Raw genomic sequence first — 13305 nt, 5'->3', positions numbered from 1 at the left:
GGAGGGGGGGAGAAGGGAGCAGTAAGACTCAGGAGGGAATGGGGCTGAAGCCAACTTTGTTTCTAAAAGGGGATTTTTAAACCTTATGTGAACACACAAGTTGTGGCACTTTCCTGTACCAATTCAATTAAAGCAGTACAACCCCCCTTTTGCATGGAGGTAGTTATGCCAACTATAAAGCTGCCTTATGCCCGTGTTTCTTCTTTCCGTATAAGGCTGCTTTTTACTGGCATAATTAAGGTTTACAAATCACATCTCTAACAAAGCTACATCAGTGCAGAAACTTTGTGTAAATCAGGCTTCAGTGACTTCTGTGGAGAAGCTCTTGGAACTGTATCTTCATTGCAAAGTGAGTTCATGAATTATTCCCTGGAGCCTGAGATGAGAGAAATGGAACAAAAATATGACCAGGTGAGAACAGGACCAGTGAAGTGGCTGTTAGTTCTGCTTCGCTGACCAGGAGCAATGGGGACACCCCTCGATGGAAGTTTTCATTGACTTCTCAGTGAAAAGTTAAGTTTCAGTCTTAGGGACGCTGTGGGGTGGCCTTCAGCCTTACATTGGTCTCCTTTTTCTCCCTGGTACTTTGAGGGGGTTTCTGGGAAAATTCATACGTATCAGTGATTTAATGCTTATTTTGTAGCTAACATTCTGTCTTCTTTCCCCAGTGGAATGTCAAATAGTTTTGTAGGGAAGTCAAACCATCATTGCCCCATATCTGCATATGAAAAAACATTTCCAATCAAGCCGGTTACAAGTCCCTCGTGCCGTCGCAGCCTGCTGAGTCCCAAGAAAACCCAGAGGAGATTCGTCAGCACTGCAGAAGAGGTAAGGACAAGCAGGGCAGACTTACATTTGAATACAGGGTCTTCTTTTGGATAAGACTGTATGCTGCTGTTTGGGATATTAAAGTACTGCTTCCTTCCTGAACCCCAACCCATACCCCTTCCAAAATCCCACTGCAGTGGGAGTGGGTAGGGTGGGGACAACTTCCCCATGAGCTCTCAGGAGCGGGGAAATGATAGGAGACCCTCATGGGACCTGCTGTAGCTCCTGCCAGCCTTGTGAAGTGTGAAGAGGTTGAGCAAGGGTTCTTATGGAATTTGAAGATTAGCATCAACATTCCCTCAATAGATGGAGTGGTCTCTGCTCCTGTTGTACTTTGTTTCTGTCAGACAGGAGTTCAGATGGCAGTCGTCTTCCTGTGGAGTAGGCAAGCTCAGCAAACAGTCTAGCCCTGGTAGCTCTCTGATCCTGTGGGGCTAATGTTCTATAAGTTCCTGAGACCCCTTGTGCAGGTGTGTCTGCTCCAGCAGCGCGTCTATAACCCAGTGTGTCTCTGTTCCTGCTCACTTCCTATTATTGGTAGGCTGTGTCTACATTGGCAAGATTTTGTGCAAAAGCACTTGCTTTTGCGCAAAATCTTGCCACCTGTCTACACTGGCTGCGAGTACTTGTGCAAGAACACTGACGTTCTAATGTAGGAAATCAGTGCTTCTTGCGCAAATACTTTGACGCACCCGCTCAAGGATAAGCCCTTTTGCGCAACTGTTCTTGCACAAGAGGCCAGTGTAGACAGGCAACGTTAATTTCTTGCACAAGAAAGCCCGATGGCTAAAATGGCCATTGGAGCTTTCTTGTGCAAGAGAGTGTCTACACTGGCACAGATGCTTTTGCACAAAGCACATCTCTTGCACAAAGGCACATGCCAGTGTAGACGCTCTCTTGCTCAAATACTTTAACGCAAAAACTCTTGCGTTAAAAGTATTTGTGCAAAATCATGTCAGGGTAGCTGTAGTGTTTGTATTTGTTAAGCCCGACTTGAGTCTTATGGCAGTGCTGGGGTGTCTGGTTATTTCTCTGCAGACAGTTCGAGAGGAGGAGCGAGAGATCTATAGGCAGCTGCTTCAGATGGTCACAGGAAAACAGTTTTCAACATCCAAGCCAGCCACGCTTTTCTCCCTCCACCCGTGAGTACATGAAATACCCTCCCCACTTGAGAGTCAGTCTTTTTCGGCCTTGCCAGAGTTCATGTTCTCTTCTGCTTTTCTCACGAGGCTTTAACTTCCACTCTTTAAAGGATGTATTTCTGTCTCTCGTTGCTTCTTTCACTTAGTTTAGCACAGTGGCACTTTTTTAGTTTCTTCCATTTGTGTGTAGGTCCAGATGTTTGACTTCCAGTAAAAACGTAGTGACAGAAACGCCGTGCAAGAATGCAAAACCATTCGAAACGTACAGCCTCAGTTCAGGAAGCCAGACAGCCAGTGTTCTGGGAACTCAGGAGCAGCCGTCACACAGGCCACCTCCTTCCCCTGTATCCAGTTATCCTGCAGATGTTACCTTCCAGTCCAATAATACCAGCATTTGGCATCAGCAAGATAATCTGCCAGCCTCCAACGCACAGCCTGAAGGTAAAAATACATTGAGATCAATTAAATGTATGTCAGAAATTCTTTTTATTCCGTGTTTTTTCCCCTAGCAACAAGCACAGTGGGGCTCAGGACCATGGCTGGGGTGCCTAGGTGCCAATACAAGTAACAAATACTGGTTTGAATAACCTTTTAAACGGGTGCTCATTGGTCCCAAGCTTTGCTTGTGGTTTACGGACAGACTTGGATCTCATTTGTTCTTATAGTGGGAGAGGAGGGCTAGGTGCTGATTTCTGTCCTTATAGTTGCTTTGCTTAATTGTAGGAGCAGCAAGAGTCTGAAGATAGGGTTCATAGCTTTCTTGTCCAAAATGTGGTAGATGTGTAATGTAAGCACATCTTTGTGGTTATTGGCAGCGATTGCTATAGTGAAGGTTACAAATGATTTCTGTTGTAATTCCCCTTCTGGAAAGGTTTGCCATTTGCATTGATACTTCCAGGCTTGAATAAAATTTCCAAATCTGACTTGGGAGCATAAGTCTCATTGAAAGTCAAGTACTTTAAAAGTGTATCCTTGGCTTTAGCCTGGAGGAGATTATAAGAATGGCCACAGTGGGTCAGACCAAATGTACATGTAGGCCAGTATCTTGTCTTCTGACAATGGCCAATGCCAGGTGCCCCAGAGGGAATGAACAGAAGAGGGAATCATGAAGTAATACATCCCCAGTTGCCCGTTCCCAGCTTCCCACAAGCAGGCAGGGACAGCATCCTTGCCCATCCTGGTGAGTAGCCGTAAAAGAACCTAGCCTCCATGAGTGTATCTAGGTTTTTTTTTTTTTAAATCTATCATAGCATTGACCTTCAACATCCTCTGGCAAAGAGTTTCATAGGTTGACTGAACGTTGTGTGAAGAAATGCTGCCTTTTCATTTGATTTGATAACACCTATTTCTTGTGTTATGGGAAGGGATAAACAGCACTTTCTTAGTTACTTTCTTTCTGCCGGTTATGATTTTATAGACCGGTCTCCTTGTCGTTGTCACTTTTCTGAGCTGAAAAGTTGCCGTCTTGTTTCTCTCTCTGATGCAATGAATTGGAGCAAATCCCTAGGCATTACCAGCTTAGAAATAGCTACAAGCAGTTTGCTTATTGCTCACCTTCCCACATCACCTGGGAGCATAGACGAAGCATGGAAGATGCCTACCCAAATACAGTTGCAGCTATTAAAAAAGAAGTATATAATGGAAAGTGTTTGGCAGCCAGTTTTATGTGACAGTGCCTAAACACCTAATCATATGTTTGCCCTTCTGTGGCACCCTTAATCCATGGGACTTGAGACATGTTTGCGAACAATAGTGCATGTTGCATCTCTCGTGAGAGATGGAGTTTGTGTGTCTGTCTGAGTCCATTTGTTCAAGAATTTCTCCTAATCGGTAAGAGCTAGGACCACCAAATTTGGTATGCAGCTTCTTCTTATCCTAACTGAAAGCAAGGTCAGGGTTTGGTGGCTATGCCTTTCTTTCCCTTCCCTCTGCTCATCTTATTGCCATAGTCTTGTCTGTTCTATTCTCTTCTCTCTTTCAAGCCATTCATACTTCCTCTGCCTGTTACAGCTTTATGTATTTCAGATTATTTTATGCTTCAGGACCCTGTTAGTTTTCAATATTAATGTCTTCTAGGATAACTTGAATGATTTTGTAATCTTTTATTTCTGTAATCTAAATTCTAATGTGCCTTTAAAACCGAGCTTTCAAATGAACCCAAGGGAATTAGGCACCCAAATCAGGCATCTGCTTGCTTTAGATTCCTTTTAATAGCTCAGTTTGAAGTTTAACATGAAGATCAGGGTTTTGAGTCCAGACTGAAAACCTGCCTGTGAGAATGTGGCATCAGGTAAAGAAACTTGCTTAGGGAGCATAGTGAAAACTAGCAAGATTTTGATGAACTTTTCTTCCCCCTCTGGTTAGGATCAGACTCGGTCATTGTGCTCAAGGTGAAAGATTCCAGAACTTCAACTCCAAGGTAAGTTTGGATGCACTGATCCTTGTATCATCTTTGCACTTGTCACTTGTTTTAATTTTCCCTAGTCTCTCCCTTCATTTCTTAAATTGATACATATGGGACTGGAAAAACTGTTGCAGGTAGCACAATTCTAGTGATGAACATAAGAACGGCCAGACTGAGTCAGACCTATGGTCCATCCAGCCCGGTGCCCTGTCAGCCAACAGTGGCCAATGCCAGGTGCCCCAGAGGGAGGGAACACAACAGGTAATCATCACGTGATCTTCCCCTGTCACCCACTTCCAGACAAACATTCCTACCCAGCCTGGTGAATAGCTATCGATGGACCTAGCTTCTGTGAATCTATCTAGCTCTTTTTTTGAATCCCCTTAAAGTCCTGGCCTTCACCACATCCTCTGGCAAGGAGTTCCAGAGCTATGCTGCTATATGCCTTGTTTTACAAGCAATTTCCCTACATGTACATCTGCGGGTCTATCTTCATAATGGCGTCACACACTGACTTTTTTATTTTGCGCTCTCTCTGCCTCCTCCCCTGCCCCCGACGTCTTCCATGTAACTGACTTCCCCCCTATTTCCTACAACTTGTTTTGTAGCTGATCTGTAATCAGAAAGTTAAATGTAAAAATGTTTTTTCTGCAGTGTATAAAATCTTAAGCGCAGACTCTTAAATGCCAGATCTTGCAACATGCTTGGCCATCCCCATTGGAAAGCCATTGTCATGCAGCAAAACTTTTCAGTGTAGCCCTAACTCTACTGGCAAAGCACTCCGAGTGTAGAGACAGCTGTCCTGGCGTAGGAGTGCTTTTGCTTAGATAGTTCATGCGAGTTTCCTGAACTGGCAAAGGCAGTCTGAGGCTGGTATAGGGTTATCTACACTAGGGCTTACGCTGGCGTAGCTGTGTTGGCAGAAATTCACATCTCTAACTCACAGACCAGCATAACCAGTGCTTTTTTTGTGACGGTACTGCCCAGTACACAGTACCAGCACCTCCAGTCAGAGCTCAACAACTTTTCCCCGGAGTACCAGCACTTTTTTTAACAACAAAAGCACTGAGCCTAACTATGAGGTGCAAGCATCTGTCTGTCTAATCTATTATACGTAGCAACTACAAGGTGCACTAACCCTTCAGCTAATGTGATATTAAACTTGCACCTGAGGGTAAAGAGCTGAAGTTACTTTTTAAATAAACTAGGAGAAAAGGTATTTGTCCACCGGGAAAGAATTCAGGTTGTGTAGGAACTTGTGCATTCCTGTTGTTACTGATACCTCTGTGGTGCAGTGCTCATGTTATATTCTCATGACTTGGTTGATAGGCTTGTAATTGACTTGAACCTTAATGTTAAAGATTATCTTACATTTTTCACTTTTCATTCAAGGGTCAGGATTTTCAGACTGCAGTTGTTTGTGAGCAATTAAATCCTCTACTGTCCTTGTAGAGGAAATATTCACATTTTGTCTTGTTTTTTCTGTTTTTAGCCTTCCCTTCTTCCAGGCAGAATTGTGGATCAAAGAATTGTAAGTCCCTCATATTCTCAGCATTTGATTCTTTTTGTTTGCTTTGGTGTGTTTTTCTTCAAAAGGTTAACAAATGGTCTTACCTCTCTTAACATCTCGATCAGGTATACAAGGTAGGCAGGCAGCTAAAGGTGCAGACAGATTCCTGGTGCAATTTGCAAAATTACCTGCCTGCATCTTGAGGTACCTAAATAACTTTGTATATCTGGCTCTTCTCTGTTCAGACTGCTACATTCTCAGCCAGGGCAGTATCTGCCTTGTGCATTCACTGCCTTTCCAGCCATGACTGTTACAACCTTGCCTCCCCTCCAGTCCATTCAGAATCTTGCTCCGTTCCTATCTTCAGGCATAAAAACGGCCATATTGGGTCAGACCAAAAAGCATAAAACAGCTTTATACGGCAGAACCAGCAGTGAAGCAACCCTGGGAGCGGCTCCTGGGGAGGTGGCTTTGCTGCTGCAGCAAAGCCGCCTCCTTGGGAGCGGAGCAGGCAGTTCTTGCCCACTGGGGTCCAGGGAGGAGGCTTTGCTGCCCTGTCGGAGCAAATTCACCTCCCCGCTGAGTGTAACCGATACCAGTGATCGCTAACATCCCTACTGGTTATTTAGATCCCCCTTGCTGTTGCCAGAATAGGAACTGTCCGTGCCACCCAAGCAAAGGTGAATGGGAGATGATACAAGGTGTATTCCGTAGTGCCAGAGCTGTGCGGTGGATTCGTTAATATAGACAAGAAGCTAATCTGGCTTTTTGTAGATCCCATAATATGAGCTGTTTTCCTTTCTGGGTCCTTGCTAACACCTGAAACACTTAACATACTGTTTGCACCAATGTCTTTGTTTTCCAGAACTAGCGTCTATGATTCACGAGCTCGGGAGAGATGGCGCCGAATAGAAAAGCAGAAAGCTTTGGCATTGCAGCTGCAGAGCCAGGTAAAACATTTGGGCATGCAGAGCCCTGAGCATTAGGGTTTAAAGCTGCCTTCCACTTTCTCCTGATAGTAGCTTAAAAGACATACAACTGGAAATAGCATGATGTAGTGGATAGGCTGCTGGGCTGGGAATGGCAGTCAAACTGCTAAATTAAGGGGATTGCAATTAAAATGTAAATCAGAAGCAATTATTAGGAAACAAACAAAAAAATCCTTTGACCTCCGTAAAGTTTAACCTCATGTTTTCCCTCTTGTAAGGCCATTGCTCTCTCTAATACCATGGATAGGGCATAAATGCTTTTATCTGGCCAGCTGGCATTATAGGACCTATGTTGCTGGCAGGGATGTGAACAGGTAACCGGTTACCTGGTAAGCATCACTCTTACTGGGTACTGGTTAACCGGTGCCTGGGAGCAGCCCACTGCCTGCTGCAGGCAGAGGGCTGCCCCAGTGGGGCCAGGAGTTGGTGGCAACTCCAGGCCTGGAGCTTGTTACTGGCAGCAGACCTGGGGCTGGAGCCAGGAGTCCGCTTAATCGGTTAAACTTTAGGTTGACGGCATGATCGTGATTTTAGATCTCTAGTTGCTGTCTCACTAGTTCAGGCATAGGTGCATATCCAGGGTTATTTCATCCTAGGTCTCCACCGTACTCCTCCCATTGGTAATGGTTTGGGGATTAGGCACTTCCATGCATGGACTCACCCACTGCTTTGCTGCTTTTGACTTTTTACCAGAAGCTGTAGCTCTAAAATGAGAACCTCTGTCCATGTTTCTGGCTGGGAGTTGGGCACCACAAAAAACCTCCGTTATCATTCTAACCTAAAGATCCCTCTGTCAGAGATTGCAGGAGCAGGAACACTCGATACAGGATCCCGTGGATTTGAATCTTCGAGTGCCTCTTGAGAAAGAGATCCCTGTCACAGTCCTCCCCGAAGAGAGAGAGAGTGCTAAATCAGTTGATAACGAAGAGGAATTCCCCGAAATCACAGAGGTAGAAATGCACAGATTAGTAACCCCGGAGACAGTTAGCAGGTCTTGGAGAAACGCTCTGTGGTAGATGTTAATCTTGAAATTGATACAAAATACCATGGGGAGGAAGGGAAAATTGTACTGTGAAGGCTGTTCATTAAATAAGCCACGACTTTCAAAAAGAGATGCTGTAGCTCACGCAGGAGTTACAGACTTGATGTACCTCTTGCTGGGTGAGGTTTTTTGGCCTGTGTGATGCAGGAAGTCCAGACTCCTTTTTGGCCCTAAAATCCCTGAATCCCAACTAAACCAAAGTCAGAGAGGCTTCATCATGGACAGTCTCTGCCCACTGTTGTTCTCCCTGCCATTGCTTCAAGCCAGTTTCGTATTGTTCCAGTGGGATAACTAACCAGAAGCCCCAATCCTCATTCTGCTTCTGCAGTGTCACTGTTGCGTTGTTCCAAGATTTCCAGTGGCCTGCTCTTAACTTGGGCCTTGGCTCCACGTGGCTTTTGAGCTGGGCTGTGCCAGGTTCCTGTGCTCAGCATTCTGGATCTTTTTGCTTGTTGGAGCGTTTGTAGTACCAAACCTTTCCCCCGGGAAAGGGAAAACTCTTTGCTAATTTTAGGTAGCTAGAAGGCTTGAGTTTAGCCTATGGGCCTAGAATATCTGAAGCATCTTTTTGTTTCCGTCACATTGGTGTTCTCTGTAGGAAATGGAGAGGGAAATCAAGAGTGTTTTTCGCAGTGGAAACCAGGATGAGATCTTGAGCGAAGCTTTTCGGTTAACGATAACCCGGAAAGACATTCAGACCCTGAACAACCTGAACTGGCTTAACGACGAGGTAAGTCCTTAGCCAATGCATCTGGAGATTCCTTGCGTCTAAAAGTGGAAAGGTTCCAGGGGGAACAATAGTGCACAGTAGCTACTCCGTGCTAATTCTCCATGGGCATGTACTTACCACACGCTGAATGCCCTTAGCTAACCTGTCTGAGGCCACTTGTAGCACACACGAAATACATCTCCACTATACACATGGAGAGTTAGTGCAGAGTAGCTGGTATACTTTTAATGCATATCCTGTAGCTTGCTGAATACAAAGGGCCAAAAAAAAAAAGGTCCCACAAAACTTTGAATGTCAGTTCCAGTCAAAATTTCTGATTCCCCCCCCCCTTCACTTTTGTCTGAAAAAAATCCACCAACTTTGACCTGAATATGCAACTAGCATCTATGCTCCATTTTTTAAAGGTGATTTACTATTCAAAATGGTTTTTACCTGGCTCTAGTTCTAAGTTAAAGTGAACAGACTTGTCCCCTTTCTCCCCACGCTTCTCTCAGGCTACTGAGGAAGGAGTGGGCTGATGTAGATAATCTGAATGGGTAGTGTTTGGCTTTTTAGCTACATTTAGGTTAAGGAATAGTTGTTCCTAGTGCAGAATGGGTACCTAGAGCTACACTGTAGGTGCTCTAAAGAAATAACTACCATTTAGTAGTGCTTAGGGCCAGCCTTTCCAAATCCAAGTCATTAAAATGAAGTTCTGAAATCCATTTTTAGAAGATATTCAGGTATAAAGCACTTTGAAAGAAACCCTTTTGCTTGGAGAACTCCCTTTTTCACGTACCTGCACAATAATCATTGCAAAGTTATTAGCAATATAACATTGACACACATGGATGCTTTTCCCTCCTAGATAATTAATTTCTACATGAATTTGCTGATGGAGCGAAGCAAAGAAAAGGGGTTGCCAACAGTTCATGCGTTTAATACCTTCTTTTTTACCAAGTTAAAAACTGCTGGGTACCAAGCAGTGAAACGGTGGACAAAAAAAGTTGATGTTTTCTCTGTGGACATTCTCTTGGTGCCTATTCATCTTGGAGTCCATTGGTGCCTAGCCGTGAGTATTAATTTGTTTTTAATGTTGCATTAAAAAGAATGAAATGCTGGAACAGATGCAGCATGAGTTCATTTATGTTCAAACCGAAAACCTCCCATCTCTTTTGTGGTTCATGCACCAGGGAGAGGCACACTGAGAAATTCTGATTTGTGACTAAATATCAGGAATTCTAGGGTGAGCCACAGAATATGTGAAACTTTTTTTTAAAGCATGCTTCTAATCTAAAAAGTGGCTCTGTAAAAATGAGAGGACATCGTTTTTGTCTTGCTGGGATTCATGTCAGGTTTACTCACTCTTTGGATAAACAGATTCCATCTCGTTGCTCCCACAAACTCATCTGATGCCCCCATAGCCAGTCTGGGGGTTTTTCATTCTGGTTCATGATTGCTAGCAATGAAAGGTTATAGGGGCCAACGTAAGCCTTTACTATACCCCACAACTCTGACCCCTTCGAGATGCCTGTCTAGACCTAGTTGAGGAACATGGAAAATCAGCAATGGTGGTAATGGGCAGCAAAACTAGGTGTCCTCTCTCTCCTGCCTTGGATATACTGCATGCAATTCTTGGCGCTCCAGCCCCAGAAAGATGGAGCCAAATTGCAGAATGTGCAGAATCAAGCAATTTCCTTACTTTACAATAGCCATTTGAAATGTAAGAGCAGGAATAAGAACAATCATAACTGAGGAAAAAGGTGGTGCAGTAGGTAGAATGCTAGCCTGGAACTCAAGAGACCTTGGTTCAATTTTCTACTCCACTACAGAGTTCCTGTGTGACCTTGGCCAAGTCACTTGGTCTCTCTGTGTCTCGTTTTCCCAACTGTAAAAATAGGGATAATTTCCCTTCCTTTCCCTACAGGAGTGTGTTGTGAAGATAAATGTGTTAAAGATTGCGAGGGGGCACAGATACTGTGGGAATGGGAGCCATAAAAGAACCATTGATAGAAAAATCCACAGAGAAATCCTTCAGATTTCAAGGGAAATCCCAGTGGATTGTCTAAATTCCTGTCAATTTTTTTCTTATCCCTGCTATTTAGTGAATAGATTTGCAGAACATATGTCCTAGGAAAGAGGAAGCCACTTTGTTAATAATAATGCAGTAAACAAGCCTTTCGATTTCTGTAGGTTATAGACTTCAGAAAGAAAACCATCACCTATTACGATTCCATGGGTGGAATAAACAACGAAGCCTGCAGGATACTGTTGTGAGTAGCAGATCTATGCTTGAGTGTCACTGGTTTGTTTGTGTTCCACGTATTCCTATTGCTTGTGACATGGTGAAGTAAGAGGCTGCCTCTGGTCCGGAGGAAGAAGACACACAGCTGTGACATCTGTGTACTGACCACATTACTGCCCATGCTGCCTTGTGACCGTCTCAGAACCACCTGGGTTGAATAGCGAGGTGACAAAGTAGAAGTCGAGAGGCCCGTCAGGGCATGCCCGCTATTGCACAGTGCTATTCAGTATGTCCAGGGAGCTGAACCACTGGAGCACTTGGGTCCTTCCTACTCAAGATTGCTAGACGTGTCGCTGACCATCTCAGCGTGGACACTTGATCTTCATCCATTGCCCAAGATCATCAGCCGGTGACATCACAGCAGGTTCCATAAAATGCTCCCTCTTAAAACCCCCAGTTGGCCCATAAATTATAGACATTTGCATGCTTCATCTATTTCCAGTTTCCCAGGCCACCACCCCCTCACTGCTCTTTGTCAGAGCGCAGGGCAGCTACACCTGGACACCCCCTCAGTGGTGCAACCCGCTCTCTGCTTTCCGCTCCCTAGCCATGGCCTTTTTAGGGTGGAATCGTGCTTCTCCCTCCCTTATGACCAGGGTAATCCTAGGCTGCACAGCTCCCTTGCATTTACTTTGTAAGTCCCATCAGAGACAGGCTGTCCGGAGACACCTGCTTGCTTTCTCTCTGCAGACAGATAACTTGTATCTGTAGCTCTTATCAGCTGGCTTTCTAGGCAAGCCTGCTGCAGACTGAAGGCCAGAGCATTACAGAGAAAATCCATTAAAAAACAATGGAAGAATCTACATGCATGCTAGTGGGTTCACTGAACTCTCACATAGGCCCTGTCAGGTGCAATCTTTTAATCCCCTTCCTTAGGGGCTTCCTTGTGGTTACAACTTCATCAGGCAGAGTTCCAAACAATCACGCTCATTCCGTGGTCAGGCGCTTTTTGTACGTTTCAGCGGTGTTTGAACTGGAGCTGGTGTCACACGATGGGTCTGTCTTCCCCAGGGCATCTCTTCAAAAGGTTTGACTTTGGGGGTCGCATTTGCATTCTCCTCATTGCAAAGTATTCCCTGCAGAAGTCCGTTTCTCGTATCGTGTTCTAAAAAGAGTTTGACTTCCTCATACTTTCCAGAGATTAACGCACTCTTTTCTTGCTGCTACAGAAAGTCTGTAAGATCTCACAATAGCACATCAGCATTGGCCTTGCAATACAATGACCACCACAAACACCAATTCAGGAAGGCTAAATTTAATTCAATAAACTTAATCTTAGTGTCATTAAGGATATTGCCAGTCCATCACAATCTTCTATAAATGAGAAAGGACAGATAGCTCAGGGAGATGGAGTCAGGTGAAGAATCCAGAATCGGCCTCTTTAGGATGTGGCTCCCTTCGACATCTCCTCCAGAAATGAACCTGGCGTTGGCCGCCTTGGATTTTGCAGGTGCCCATGTCCTTCCCTGGGCCTGTCCATGGCAAATAGTTTGGTGACCTAGCTCCTGCACTGCAGACTGACCTGTTCCTCCCACTTTCCCTCCACTCCCCAAAACCCACAACACCTCTTGCTCTCCCAAGAGAATTGTTAAGAACTACGGTGGCCTGGGTGGGTGCTTTGTCTCATGCTCAGCTGCTATTACCAACCTGGGTCAGGGCTCAGACATTTTTTTTCCCGACTCATCTGAAAGTCAGGTCCTGCCTTCTTTCCCCTGAGCACGACTTTGGGATATTTGTGGAGCTTTCTGTGTGAACATGTTTGCCTAAAGGAGTTATTTGAAGTATTGCAAAATCAAGAAAAGAAACGAGAGGCTGTTTTGTTAGAGGGCTACAAATGCAGTAGCATACAAAAGGAGTAAAACTTTCAAAGGTGCCCAAGCCCTATTTTCAGACGTTGTTGAGGCAGAGAACCCCAAGTCTCGTTGAAAATCAATGGGGTTTATTTTCAAGTCACTTGAGAGTCTAGGACTCAAGTTCCCACGTCACTTAAAATATGTAGACTAAATTATCTAGTAGCTGAAGCTCTCCTAAGAGTCACAGCACACTCAAGTGATATGCTCTGGTATTGCAGGGCATGAGTTTGGACTTTATAGAAGTCCTTCCTGGTTTTACTTTTGCACTAAGTCCTATTTGGAATTGGAATAGTCTGCAATAATATTACATTGATGTAAATGAAATATGGGCACAAAGAAGACGAATTCAGTGTAAATTCCTGGGTAGGAATCACTTTCAATTTAATACTGTTAGCACCTTCCGTTGATTAAGATCTCCAAATGCTTTCTGAACTCCATCTACCAGAATCACTTCACTCACCACAAGAATAGCTCTGTGGCTCCTGATACGTTTCTAAGTAGCTGGGCTTAGACAATCATAGAT

General features: G+C 44.5%; 1 protein-coding gene across 6 annotated transcripts in view; it reads left to right on the top strand.

The window, feature by feature from the left end:
* The window catches only part of SENP1 (SUMO specific peptidase 1), a 33193-nt gene that overhangs the window by 6037 nt on the left and 13851 nt on the right, over positions 1 to 13305 (top strand). For all 6 annotated transcript variants that reach the window (XR_016348149.1, XM_089774598.1, XM_089774597.1 and 3 more), the window contains exons 6-15: positions 669 to 828; positions 1867 to 1970; positions 2161 to 2411; positions 4335 to 4389; positions 5867 to 5905; positions 6750 to 6834; positions 7671 to 7823; positions 8514 to 8645; positions 9493 to 9696; positions 10818 to 10897. Coding sequence is in view for 5 of the 6 variants with exons in the window: in XM_089774598.1 (XP_089630724.1) it covers positions 669 to 828; positions 1867 to 1970; positions 2161 to 2411; positions 4335 to 4389; positions 5867 to 5905; positions 6750 to 6834; positions 7671 to 7823; positions 8514 to 8645; positions 9493 to 9696; positions 10818 to 10897 (1263 nt within the window). In the remaining variant the exon portion in view is untranslated. The remainder of the gene's footprint in view (positions 1 to 668; positions 829 to 1866; positions 1971 to 2160; positions 2412 to 4334; positions 4390 to 5866; positions 5906 to 6749; positions 6835 to 7670; positions 7824 to 8513; positions 8646 to 9492; positions 9697 to 10817; positions 10898 to 13305) is intronic.

This window comes from Pelodiscus sinensis, chromosome 31, assembly GCF_052426305.1.
Source record: "Pelodiscus sinensis isolate ZL-2025 chromosome 31, ASM5242630v1, whole genome shotgun sequence".
NCBI lineage: Eukaryota > Metazoa > Chordata > Testudines > Trionychidae > Pelodiscus > Pelodiscus sinensis.
This window is presented reverse-complemented; position numbering and strand designations above follow the sequence as displayed.